Source organism: Oncorhynchus tshawytscha, linkage group LG06 (assembly GCF_018296145.1).
Source record: "Oncorhynchus tshawytscha isolate Ot180627B linkage group LG06, Otsh_v2.0, whole genome shotgun sequence".
In the NCBI taxonomy this organism is placed as follows: Eukaryota; Metazoa; Chordata; class Actinopteri; order Salmoniformes; family Salmonidae; genus Oncorhynchus; species Oncorhynchus tshawytscha.
The window spans coordinates 42287515-42301627 of NC_056434.1; the positions used below are offsets into that span (position 1 = coordinate 42287515).

Genomic DNA, 14113 nt, shown 5'->3' on the forward strand with positions numbered 1-14113 from the left:
AATGTGGTAATTGCACAGTTTTGGCACACTGGATGTGCCTAAAAGTTATTATTCACTATAAAAACGACATTTCTACAACACCAACCCCTCTCAAACATTGTGGTGCTGTGTTTTTTTTAACTCTCCAAAGTGCCTGAACGTTTAGCCTAGGCATGTCCAATGTCTTGGGCCTATATACAAATGAACTGTTTACAAAAACAATATAAAAGCAACATATACACACATGCATTTAAAAAACAAAATCATGTCTGATCAAACAAACTTGGTTACACACATGTCCTTCACTAAAGAAGGTGCAAAAATAGAAACAAGCTGAACTATTTATGAACGGTGTTGGTTTTACATCCCAGGTGTAGATGATTGGATTTCACTTTCCCCATAGCTTGTGCATGTCGTGATGAGTCTTTGGGGGGGGGGGTGTCTTGTGATGGTTGTGAGGTTGCTCAAATAAAGGGATATATTGTTGTAAGACACAAAATTACAGTTGACTAAATTTACAAAATGACATTACTATGAAGTAAAAACACCAAGCCTAAACGTTATCTGTAATGTGACTCACATGGAAGGTGTGAAGCACACACACACACACACAATGCAAACAGTAACAATTTGGAGACACAGGCAGAGGTGAGAAACTCAAATAAACAATGGCCATGAGAGTGTAGTGGCCTCTACAAAGATACAAGGATGAAACTTAGAAAATAACTACTTTGAAATGATAGAACATTGAAATGACTTGTTACACAGGCCTATGTCAACTAAATCCAAAGCACAAAAAGCAGACCACTTCCAAAAATACTAAGCAGGCGACGTCATATTTTTGATGCGCAAAGATATAGTCACTCGGGGGACATTCGATGTTGCCATTAAGTCATACATTATCATATAACATTGGCAATAGGCTAGATTTGTTTCTACCAACCTAAGGATTCATTTGTTATCCCCATGTAGCTATAGCTCAAACACAGGCCAAACCGAAGCTTACCTTGTAAGAGGTTTGGTGAAAACGTGTAAAATAAACATTTTGACTCTCGGGCCTGGAGGTCAATAATGGTAGGTCACAGGCAGACAAATATGATATCCTCATGATCTGTGGAGTCCCGGCTTTCGGTGTGTGTCAACGGATTCCGTGTTAAAACCTCTCTAGGGTATGTGGGACGCTAGCATCAAGTGAGATTGCAGAGCGCCAAATTCAAATACAGAAATACTCATTTTAATAATTCAGAAAAGATACAACTATTTTACATAGGTTTAAAGATTAACTTCTTGTGAATCCAACCACGGTGTCAGATTTAAAAAATGCTTTACGGCGAAAGCATACCTTGCGATTATTTGAGAACATAGCCCAGCAGACAAAGCATTACAAACAGTAACCAGCCAAGTACAAGAGTTACACAAGTCAGAAATAGAGATACAATTAATCACTTACCTTTGATGATCTTCATATGGTTGCACTCGGAAGACATTCATTTATTCAATAAATGTTCCTTTTGTTTGATAAAGTCTCTTTATATCCAAAAACCTCTGTTTTGTTTGCACGTTTTCTTCAGTAGTCCACAGGCTCAAACGCAGTCACACAGGCAGACACAAAATCCGAATAGTATCCGTAAAGTTCGTCTAAACATTTCAAACGATGTTCATAATCAATCCTCAGGTTGTTTTTAGCCTAAATAATTGATAATATTTCGTCAATATAAAATGTCAATATAAAAGGTAAACAAGAAAGGCACTCTCTTGGTCGCGCGAATGAAAAAGCTCTGTGACACGTCAGGGTCCACTCATTCAGACTGCTCTTACTCCCTCATTTTTCGGATTACAAGCCTGAACCCATTTCTAAGACTGTTGACATCTAGTGGAAGGCATAGGAACTGCCATTTGAGTCCTAAGTCAATGGATACTGTAATGGCATTGAATCAAACTGCAACAACAACAAAAATCCATCTTCCTGAATGGATTTTTCTCAGGTTTTCGCCTGCCAAATCAGTTCTGTTATACTCAGACACTATTTTAACAATTTTGGAAACTTTAGAGTGTTTTCTATCCAAATCTACCAATTATATGCATATCCTATCGTCTGGGCCTGAGTAGAAGGCAGTTTAATTTGGGCATGCTTTTCATCCAAAATTCCAAATGTTGCCCCCTACCCTAGAGAAGTTAATTTAGTTTATGCTTCACAACGCTAACAGCCACAGTTGTCTCAATTTTGAGGGAGGGTGCAATTTACATGCTGACTGCAGGAATGTCCACCAGAGATGTTGCCAGAGAATTGAATGTTCATTTTTCTACTATAAGCTGCCTCCAACATCGTTTTAGAGAACTTGGCAGTACTTCCAACCGTCCTTACAACTGCAAATAGCGTATAAACATGCCAGCCCAGAACCTCCACATCCAGCTTCTTCACCTGTGGGATCGTCTGAGACCAGCCACCCGGACAGCGGATGAAACTAAGTAGTATTTCTGTCTGTAATAAAGCCCTTTTGTGATGATAAACTCATTCTGATTGTCTGGGCCTGGCTCCCCAGTGGGAAATCATGTGAAATCCATAGATTACGGCCTAATGAATTAGGGCCTTATATGAACTGTAACTCAGTAAAATTGTTCCATGTTGCGTTTATATTTTGTTCAGTATAGTTTTAATCCAAAGTTAAATGAACAATTTCCAGCATTGAATATAGGCTGTAAAAATACATTTATTTAGTAGGCTATACTCAAACTATTACCAGCTGCACCAATTTAAACTTGATATGGCCTGCTCTGCCTATGGTTTAAGTGAACGAAAGCCTGAATAATGAACTGATAATAAACTGAATTAGCCTATCGTAAACATACCTGCTTGCACTATTTGCAGGTTGTGTATCCATCTACCAGGTTTTTGTCTACAATGACTCCAAAAACCTTCCAAACCAAACCGGGGATTTCACTCACACAGCACCTGTTTCCTAGATGGTGTTGTTCATAACCTTTCTTTTTATTTTTCCGGTTAGACCTACGTTAGCCATTTTCATATGAGCTAGGCTAGCCAAGAAAACTTACTTGGCAACATATTTTCACGTGGGGGGGATGAATCCATAAGTTTCAGCACCACACAAATAATGGACAGTTCCCTGATCCACTGCATTCGTGGCTGGTAGCCTACATGTCTGCCTCGCTGCCCACAGAATGGAATTCCCAACACAACAAGCTCCTGGATTTGTAAAAATGAATGATTGATTTAAAACGTTTTCCCGACACTCAATATAATTGTTCTAAACTGGGAGTTGACCCACGGGTTAAAATAATGTTTTCATGTTTTTGCGGGTCAACTGCAGGGAACCGTGGATATCTGACCAGATGCAGGACTTTACTCTAGATCTGTTAAGGAATGAACTATGGCGGTTCATATTATTGTTGAAAAGGTTTTGAATTCTGGAATTATATGGGCTAGCCTAATTCTGATGAATTTGTCACATCCGTCCCCTCACTGGGAAGTTGGACACTTACAGGCTCTAGGTCAGTGTCCAGTCTCTGTCCACTCCTGCCTGCAAGCTCTGTCCTGGAATATGATCTGACGACTTAGATCCCTGCTGTGTGGATCAAAGGATTGAGAGACATCATACCCACTGCAGTCTGCCGCACTGACCTCTCAGACAACCGATACAGTCCAAAGCGCTTTAACGGTATCTCAGTAACTGTGTCTTCCTCGTTTTATATCAGTAGCTAATAGCCTTGCCGTGACACATTCAACACGAAATTGATATAGGCCTATGTGAAGTGTGTATCACTCTTAATGCGCAACTATCACCACATTGTATAATAGTCAACGATCATTTTGAACTGAGACATTAAAACTCTTTACTGTGCCCTTCACAATGCAATTTGCCATTCAGGAGGTTAAAACATGTATTAGTTGTCCAGTGGTCAGATTGGTCTGAAATGTGATCCATCCTACTGCCTACTGAAGCACTATCTGTGAACATAATTGTGAACCCTGCTCCAACTTCTAACCAGGGACGTCAGCTCTCTTCCCTGTTGCCTCTGGGGATTTTTATGCGAACCGGGCACATCACAATATACCCATTGCTCTGCAAAAATGGTTGGATCACACGCAGTACAGTACAGAGGCTGTTGCCTGTCATTCACTGCTGACCTGATTACGTTGTCTCATGCTTTCTCTTCATCCTTGCATACCTGTGTGAATATGGATTCGTCAATGGAATTGAATTGCGGTACACAATCAGCGCTTGGATATTTTGTTGTGCTTGATGTTCTGGCGTTTATAGCTGATTCGGCTAATCTATGAATTTCCTGTTTTTGATGCAGCGGATATGATATCCCATTGGATCCTGTTGGATCACTTCTTCAAGACTGTCAATAGAACAACATAGGGGATAGGCTGCACCAGTGACGTGTGGTGAGGTCGGTGGCTGGGTAGGAACTGGCTATTATCAAAGCCAGATTTAATCAAATAAACCTTGATGAAGCCCAGGTTTACCATAAAACCGACAACCATTGTGACATAGGCTATTAACATTAACTGTACAAACATTTTCACCAAATGTAAATCCCAATGTAGTCGAGATACACAAGCGACCAAATAACACACTGCTCGACTCAGCTCAGCCATAGACCCGTTGTAGCGTGCAGAGTAACAACTGATAGGTGTGGTACTAAAAGACCAATATATGGACACATATATGGACACACGCCTTTCACAATGGATTTACAATTCTTCCAATGCGCGGCGTGCACACACACAATAATATTCCGTGTGATATTATTACACACATATTTAGTCGCATCCATCTTGTAGAAGCCAAGGCTCGGGCCCGCACTGAGTGGCGGAGAAGCCCCGTTCCCAATATGTCGACAAAGTACATGTTGAAATGTTTCCCACAAGTGGACAGTCCAGTACTCGCTGTTTCTCCTGCCTGACCGCGAGGGAGATGGTGGTTGCCTTGCATTGTCATGAATATAGTCACGTGCTGTATGCTCCCCTTGTCTGGTCTTAACTTTCATTATAGTTGATGTTCCACTATTCGAAACCTCCATGATTATTCCAACTTGGAAAGTTGTTTGAGGTGCAGTATAGAGGTAGTGTCCGTATGTCAAGTTGTTTTTGCTAGAAATCTAGCAGTTCAGGGATGCTAGCAATCTTTGTTCAGCACCAAATGCAGACCCTGTCCATTACGGTGACTGGACTAATGAAGGCCGCGCACGTCAAGGATTTTAATGGATTCAAATGGATGGAAAGAAAGTCATGAATTTTTAAACATAGATATAACCTTTATTCATGAATACCCTATTATTCGGGAGGTTTTGTTGCAGTTTTAGAAAATGTTGAGATTTTGAGCATAACAGCCATCAGAATCATTCAGAAACAGATTAGATATCAATATATTTTCTTTCGTTATAATAACATTTTTAGATTTGGCTTTTCACAGCAGCTTTTTAAAATGAGATTATTACAGAGTAAGCACTGACTACACGTCACTGGTCTACACTGTAGCCAGAGGTCTTTCTAACAAGTTGTTTAAGGAAGATCATTCAAGGACGTTCCAAATCAAACTCGGTAATGTGTCATGATAAACTTGTGAAATATGCAAACATTGTCATAACTCACGACGCTTCTCCTCTTTCTCCCTGACAGAATGAGGATGCCTGAGACGGGGAGATAAAGACTTCACCGGAGCAGAGTGTGTGCTAGAGCCAGGGGCTGGGGCCTGACCAGAGACCCCCAGAGGCCCCCAACTGGGGGGGAGGTCCATGGGGACCATGGGGGACCTGGGAGGCTTCACCACCACAGGGGAGAGGGTGAACCCGGCCCACATCCTGTTTGACCGCTTCGTCCAGGCCTCCACTTGCAAGGTCACACTCAAGGCCTTCCAGGAGCTCTGTGACCATCTGGAGCTCAAGCCCTGTGAGTACCGGGTCTTCTACCACAAGCTTAAGTCCCGTCTCAACTACTGGAAGGCCAAGGCACTCTGGGCTAAGCTTGACAAGCGGGCCGGCCAGAAGGAGTACAAGAAAGGACGTGCATGTACCAACTCTAAGGTATGTGATGATGTATCTTGTCTCATATCCTTGTTCAAAGTACCTCAGAGAGTATTATTTCTGTATATAGAGAGTTAGAGTTATTTCTCTATATAATAGGGTAGGGCGATATCCACATTTTCATGTTGTCTATTTTCCCTTGTTAAATATTGCGATTTAAATTATATTTTGTGATTAACAGTAATATCAGCCCACTCTTGTATATGAGATACGGCATGCTCCCCCCTCCACAGTGTTTGATCATCGGGGCAGGACCATGTGGCCTGCGGACGGCCATTGAGCTGGGCTTCCTGGGCGCCAAGGTGGTGCTGCTGGAGAAGAGGGATGCCTTCTCCAGGAACAATGTGCTGCACCTGTGGCCCTTCACCATCCAGGACCTCCGGGGACTCGGGGCCAAAAAGTTCTATGGAAAGTTCTGCGCCGGAGCCATCGACCATATCAGTAAGTGGATAAGACTACGCCCATTTCCTGCGCTCCATCTTTTATCAAACGGTTGAACTGCTTTCACGTTTTGCTTTGTGATCTAATATGATCTATGAAGAGAATAGTTCTGGTGCTTGCCAGGACCATGGATCAGCTGTGACGTTGCAGTCTTTTCGGTCGTCCAAGCTAATAAATAGTTCTTGTTTGACGTTCTCCTCTAATCTAGTCTGACTCTCTGTGCAGGTATCCGGCAGCTCCAGCTGATGCTGCTGAAGGTGGCCCTGCTCCTGGGCATCGAGATCCACGTCAACGCGGAGTTCAAGGGTCTCATCGAGCCCCCCGAGGACCAGGAGAACGAGAGTAAGAGATGTGTTTATGGAACTGCGTTAAGAGCCATCACAAGACACGACTTCTCATTAAGGGGATAAGGAAGGGCCATATGTTACTGTATGTGACAGTGCTAACTGAGTGGTCTCTATTGGAAAATATTCCCATTGCTGTCAGTGAAGTCAAGTCGTATGTTAAATAAGACACAGTTACACGTCTTGTGTATTTCCCCGTGTGGTGTTCCTGCAGGGATAGGGTGGAGGGCTGAGGTCCTCCCCAGGACACACCCAGTCAACGAGTTGGAGTTTGATGTCATCATTGGGGCAGATGGGAGGAGAAACACGTTGGCAGGTAGAAAGTAACAAAGTAACAGATGTTTTAAAATGAGTTGTGTAAAACACTGAGAGCTGAAGCCCTCAAACACAGCTGTGGTTCGTTTACGATTCCGACCCCTCTTTCTCTCCCTCTCCCCCCTCTCTCCCCCTTTCTCTCCCTCTCCCCCTCTCTCTCTCCCTCCCCCCTCTCTCTCTCTCTCCCTCCCCCCCTCTCTCTCTCCCTCCCCCGCTCTCCTCCCTCTCTCCTCCCTCTCCTCCCTCTCTCCTCCCTCTCCCTCCCTCTCTCTCCCTATCTCCCCTCTCTCTCTCTCCCCCTCTCTCTCTCCCCCTCTCTCTCTCCCCCTCTCTCTCTCCCCCTCTCTCTCCCCCTCTCTCTCTCCCCCTCGCTCTCTCCCCTCTCTCTCCCCTATCCCCTCTTTCTCTCCCCTCTCTCTCTCTCCCTATCTCTCCCTCTCTCTCTCTTCCCCCCCCTCTCTCTCCCCCTCTTTCTCTCCCTTTCTCTCTCTCCCCATCTCTCCCCCTCTTTCTCTCCCCCTCTTTCTCTCCCCCTCTCTCTCTCCTATCTCTCTCTCCTATCTCTCTCCCCTATCTCTCTCCTCCTATCTCTCTCCCCCTATCTCTCTCCCCCTATCTCTCTCCCCTATCTCTCTCCCCTATCTCTCTCCCCTATCTCTCTCCCCTATCTCTCTCCCCTATCTCTCTCCCCCTATCTCTCTCCCCCTATCTCTCTCCCCCTATCTCTCTCCCCCTATCTCTCCTCCCTCTCCTCCCTCTCTCCTCCCTCTCTCCTCCCTCTTCCCTCTCTCTCTCCCTATCTCTCTCCCTCTCTCTCCCCTCTCTCTCTCCCCTCTCTCTCTCCCCTCTCTCTCCCCCTCTCTCTCTCCCCCTCGCTCTCTCCCCTCTCTCTCTCCCCCTCTTTCTCTCCCTCTCTCTCTCTCCCTATCTCTCCCTCTCTCTCTCCCCCTCTCTCTCTCTCTCCCCTCGCTCTCTCCCCTCTCTCTCTCCCCCCTCTCTCTCTCCCCCTCTTTCTCTCCCTCTCTCTCTCCCCCTATCTCTCTCCTCCTATCTCTCTCCTCCTATCTCTCTCCCCTATCTCTCTCCCCTATCTCTCTCCCCTATCTCTCTCCCCTATCTCTCTCCCCCTATCTCTCTCCCCCTATCTCCCCTATCTCTCTCCCCTATCTCTCTCCCCTATCTCTCTCCCCTATCTCTCTCTCCCCCTATCTCTCTCCCCCTATCTCTCTCCCCTCTCTCTCTCTCCCCTATCTCTCTCCCCCTATCTCTCTCCCCTATCTCTCTCCCTTTCTCTCCCTCTCCCCCTTTCTCTCCCTCTCCCTCCTCCTCTCTCCCCGCTCTCCTCCCTCTTCCCTCTCTCCTCCCTCTTCCCTCTCTCCCCCTCTCTCCTCCCTCTTCCCTCTCTCCCCCTCTCTCCTCCCTCTTCCCTCTCTCCTCCCTCTCCTCTCTCCCCCCTCTCCTCCCTCTCTCTCCTCCCTCTTCCTCTCTCCTCCCTCTTCCCTCTCTCTCCCCCCTCTCCTCCCTCTTCCCTCTCTCCCCCCTCTCTCCTCCCTCTTCCCTCTCTCTTCCCTCTTCCCCTCTCCCCATCTCTCTCTCCCCCCTCTCCCTATCTCTCCCTCTCTCTCTCCCTCTCTCTCTCCATCTCTCTCTCCATCTCTCTCCCCATCTCTCTCCCCATCTCTCTCCCCATCTCTCTCCCCATCTCTCTCCCCATCTCTCTCCCCATCTCTCTCCCCATCTCTCTCCCCATCTCTCTCCCCATCTCTCTCCCCCCCCCTCTCTCTCCCCCCTCTCTCTCTCCCCCTCTCTCCATCTCTCTCTCCATCTCTCCCTCTCCTCCCCTCTTCCCTCTCTCTTCCCTCTCTCCCCCTATCTCTCCCCCTCTCTCCCCCTCTCTCCCCCTATCTCTCCCCCTATCTCTCTCCCCCTATCTCTCCCCCTATCTCTCCCCCTATCTCTCCCCCTATCTCTCTCCATCTCTCTCTCCCTCTCTCTCTCCCCCTCTCCCTCTCTCTCCCCCTCTCTCTCTCTCTCCCCATCTCTCTCCCCATCTCTCTCCCCATCTCTCTCCCCATCTCTCTCCCCATCTCTCTCCCCATCTCTCTCCCCATCTCTCTCCCCATCTCTCCTCCTCTCTCTCTCTCTTCTCTCTCTCTCCCCTCTCTCTCTCTCTCTCTCTCTCCCCCTCTCTCTCCATCTCTCTCTCCATCTCTCTCTCCATCTCTCTCCCCCTCTCTCCCCCTCTCTCCATCTCTCTCTCCATCTCTCCCCCTCTCTCTCCCCCTCTCTCCATCTCTCTCTCCATCTCTCTCCCCCTCTCTCTCCATCTCTCTCTCCCCCTCTCTCTCCATCTCTCTCTCCCCCTCTCTCTCCATCTCTCTCCCCCCTCTCTCTCCATCTCCCTCTCTATCTCTCCCTCTCTCTCTCCCTCTCTCTCTCTCTCTCTCTCTCTCTCTCCCTCTCTCTCTCTCTCTCTCTCTCTCTCTCTCTCTCCCCCTCTTTCTTGCTCTCCCCCCTCTCTCTCGCCCTCCACTTTTCCTGCTGCTTTGTTGTGCACATGTTGTGCCCTCCTTCACTCCATCCATCTTTAGAGAGCACTCCTCCATGGCCTCTCTCTCTGGAGCAAAGCATGAACGGGTGAATTGTTTCCTGTATGAGCTGTATGAGCTAACAGCCCTCACAACCGCTCTGGGTGCCCTGTAGTGTGTGGACTGCTGTGACCCATCTAGCCCTGAGGGAAACTGCTTCCAGTAGTCACTGCATGCAATGATCGTTCTCAGCCTGCAGTCTTACATGAGATGGTTAAAAGAATGGCTGGTTGTATTGATCGAACAGACACTGATGGTGTGCATCAAAGCCTAACAGGTGCAACCTTTTTTTTGTCCTGTTCTCTTCTCTTTTACGAACGTGAGTTTGTAATACAAGGCAACTGTTAACGTGGCTCATTTGTTCTCTCGACGTCTGACCCCTGACTCATTCACTGTCTACATAATGAACCCTTGACCCCCGCCTCTCTCCCCTACAGGGTTCAGGAGGAAGGAGTTCCGGGGCAAGCTGGCCATCGCCATTACAGCCAACTTCATCAACAGGAACACCACAGCCGAGGCCAAGGTGGAGGAGATCAGCGGAGTGGCCTTCATCTTCAATCAGAAGTTCTTCCAGGACCTCCGGGAAGCCACGGGTCAGTTATTGCTCCATAGGGAGACTACATGTAATAACTGTCGTTATGAGATATTATAAAGGCTCATAGGTGCTTATAATAAGTTATTAAGCATTACAGCTGTAGGCTCTAAGTAACATTTTACAGATTGTTATATATTAGGAGTGTATGGATTTAGGTGATACACATGTATTTTCTGAGAGCCTGTCAGTTCCTATCTGCATGGTTCATCCATGGGTTAGAGAGAAGTCCTCGACCCGATTGGACCAGAGTGACAAAAAAACATTATCAGCTAAGTTGCTCTTCTGCTTAACAAATAGATATTTATATGTTGGCTAGGCCTTCTATAAGTCAATAAATTCACCTTAGTAGCATAAAATAAATATGCTATAAGCTATGCAGAGCCGTGGCCAGGTCCATTCGGGTCCTCTCGTTTATCAGCTGTAGTTACATGGACCTGAGATCCGATAACAATCAGGACAGGACAGGACCCGACCCCAGACCCAAGGGAAAAGTTAGAAATTTGAAGCCGGAACCACTCGGGTCCCAGGTTGGGTATTCGGGTTCATTGTCCAACATTCCTCTAACAAAGACAACCAGAGAGACTGTCAATGGAGGAGCCATAGGAGCAACCGTAGAAAATACATTGGTTTACCAAAAATAAATCGCAAAATTCTCTTTCTATTGATTTGATAGGAATTGACCTGGAAAACATTGTCTACTACAAGGATGACACGCACTACTTTGTCATGACCGCCAAGAAACAGAGTCTGCTGGAGAAGGGAGTCATTCTGCATGTGAGTGATCAGAGGGTGAGAGAGAGACACACGTCTGGAGATGTCTCTCTCGTACACATGCATGCACACACATTCAGAACTGTACACTCACTCAGTCACTTTCCGTCTCTGTGTGCCTGTGTTCCTGCCTAATGGCCAGACCAAGCCAAAACTGTACCAGGAACAAACTGCCAGCTCAACCACACTTAATGAGAGTTTGTGTCCCCACACTTCATAACACTGCTGTTTCCTTTGACTAGAGTGGGCAGTCACTCTAGGACGCTTTTAGGACATCAGGACCTCTTTTAGAAGTTCAGCTTTCATGTTCCAGTAAAGTTGCCGCTGTATTTCGATCTGACTTTGTGGAGGGAAAAAAGGGTTTGGTAATATTTTACAGACCCAATCAAACACTCGTTATGAAGGCATTTGAGTAATTGGGAATGCTAACCCTTTTGATAATCAGATTGGCACCCGAATGTGTGTTTTAATCAGCGGTCATCGGGCCAGTACAGTAGGAGGTTGAATGGCTGAACAGGCTCTGTAGGTCCAGTGCTGGGTCTTATTCATTAGGCACCAAAGGGAAGAAAATGGACTGTAACAGGGAGGGCCTACCTGAACTTGTCCAATAACAAACGCCTGTTTTACTTTTCCGTTGCAAAAGTTTTGCTACAGTGTGCACTAATGAATCTGATCCTGATGAGTCGGGTCAGGCTGCAGGCTGAGCAGGGACATGATCAAGGGTGAAAGTAAGGAGGCCCGGTACGGCATCCCGGCAAAATAAATATTGGGGGTTCACCGTACTGGCAAAACATGAGCCTATCACAATAATTTAAACAAAATGTCAAGAAAGCTGTAGGCTATTACACCACTTTTTATCATTTTGGCAGAGGCATGAAAAATGAGAGAATGGACTTGAAAACGGGTGGTATTTCCTATGCTCCAAAATGCAATGTGGTTCGATGGGGACAATGACATTTTTGCCAAGGCAGATGTCGCGTTTACGTGCTAGTCGGAACAAAGGAACTCAGAATCGTTCGACTTGCTAACTGGTTGAACACGGCACAGCTACAACCAGTTAAAATGTTTGGAAATGTCCTAGTTCTGACTAGCACGTGAACGTGGCAAAAGATGACACCGAGACGCGCACGGACAACAGCGGACCCATAAATCCTGGCCCGATGACACTTTGTGGTGTTTGGTGTAACAGATGTCTCTTTCTATTCATCACTGTGTTCGGAGGCTGGAATATGATGCCGGTAGATGAACGGGAGCAGGTGGCTTAGTAAAGGAGAACGTTGAAGTTATTGTTTGACAATCAGATGACAACATCATGACCGGTTGTGTTTATGCCACAATAAAAGGTCATACATATTAGAAGTTACATGACAAATCTTTACCGACTAGGCCCATAGATATCCTATTGAAGGAATAGGGGTTCTATATGTCATTCCGTGATTAGGACCATAACAAACCGGTGAGTTTTCAGTGGTTTGATGTACCGGTATGTATCCTAGCCCATAGATAAGTTTCCTAAAAGACGACTTGCTTCCAGTCATGGTCCTTTCATATCAATGGAAATCACTCCATAGTCCCTTTTTTTTAATGCACCATTTAAATAAATGGGGGTTGGCAGGCAGGGGTGCGCTGGGTCGGGTCAACACTGTTCCCCCTAGCACCGTGAAATAGAAAGTCACTCTCTCAGATCTTCCAAATGCTCCACCCTTCACCTCCCCTCCACCCATCCGGCTCACCAGTCAGCCAGCCTGACACTGCCAGACCCAGCCTAGCCAGGGAAAGTCAAAGGAAAAGAATGTGCCTCTTACCGGTCTCTTTCCAAGAACAGTCCCTTTAGAGCATGCCTTCATTTCATGCGACATATCGGAGACAGTAAAGTATAATTGACTATGGGGGTGTTTAGATTTTTATATTGGGAATTAAAATACTTGTTTTTGGAGACATTGCAAATGGGCCAAAAGTGATTCAATTCAATATAACTTTTGAATGTTATTGACTTGATTCGGAATCAAAGTTCTGCTTTGGTGGTGCAGGCTAACCTCCTGTGGAAAATATCTTCTCCTCCAAATACCACTGCATGGATGTCATGCCTCATTCTCTGTGCGTGACAGTCTCTTATTAGTGTCTCTCCCTTCCTCTCGTCATCTGAGCCGTCTTCACTTCTTCATGTCTCCAGGATTACGCGGACACAGAGATGCTGCTTTCCAGGGCTAACGTGGACCAGGCAGCTCTGCTATCTTACGCCCGTGAGGCCGCAGACTTCTCCACCAACCACCAGCTGCCCACGCTGGACTTTGCCATCAACCACTACGGCCAGCCCGACGTGGCCATGTTCGACTTCACCTGCATGTACGCCTCCGAGAACGCGGCGCTGGTACGCCAACGCAACGGGCGCCAGCTACTGGTGTCTCTGGTGGGGGACAGTCTACTGGAGGTGAGGGGGGTCTACCAGGTGGAGGGTGTTTCAGTCTCACTAAGAAGGTATATTCTCAGTCACTGTGGATAAGGTAGAGTCTGACTGGCTCATTTATTTACAATAAATGGGAAAGGGAGTGAAAATCAGCGTGACTAAGAGTGTGGGAAAAATGTCAGTGAATTTAGAGAGCGATTTCAGTATTGACGTTTGCTTGCTTGAAACAGACAATTTTATATATAAAATGTAACGTGTGTGTATACTGTATACAGTACCAGTCAAAAGTTTGGACACACCTACTCATTCCAGGGTTTTACTTTATTTGTACTATTGTCTACATTGTAGAATAATAGTGACATCAAGACATCAAAACTATGAAATATCACATATGGAATCATGTAGTAACCAAAAAAGTGTATGCGTACTTCACCATGTTACTGTGTTTGTCCCTCTCTCCAGCCCTTCTGGCCCATGGGCACTGGTATAGCTCGGGGTTTCCTGGCAGCCATGGACTCCGGCTGGATGGTGAAGAGCTGGGCCCAGGGAAACACATCTCTGGACGTGCTGGCTGAGAGGTGAGGGAGTGGACATGTTATAACACACACATTATACTCCCACG

At 46.4% G+C, this 14113-nt stretch overlaps 1 protein-coding gene across 11 annotated transcripts in view; it reads left to right on the forward strand.

Moving 5' to 3' along the window:
* The window catches only part of LOC112252562 (protein-methionine sulfoxide oxidase mical3a-like), a 124594-nt gene that overhangs the window by 56539 nt on the left and 53942 nt on the right, over positions 1-14113 (forward strand). For all 11 annotated transcript variants that reach the window (XM_042323274.1, XM_042323275.1, XM_042323267.1 and 8 more), the window contains exons 3-10: positions 5627-6030; positions 6264-6471; positions 6697-6813; positions 7030-7131; positions 10156-10311; positions 10987-11087; positions 13258-13515; positions 13954-14069. In XM_042323274.1, the coding sequence (XP_042179208.1) occupies positions 5743-6030; positions 6264-6471; positions 6697-6813; positions 7030-7131; positions 10156-10311; positions 10987-11087; positions 13258-13515; positions 13954-14069 (1346 nt within the window). In that variant the 5' untranslated portion in view covers positions 5627-5742. The remainder of the gene's footprint in view (positions 1-5626; positions 6031-6263; positions 6472-6696; positions 6814-7029; positions 7132-10155; positions 10312-10986; positions 11088-13257; positions 13516-13953; positions 14070-14113) is intronic.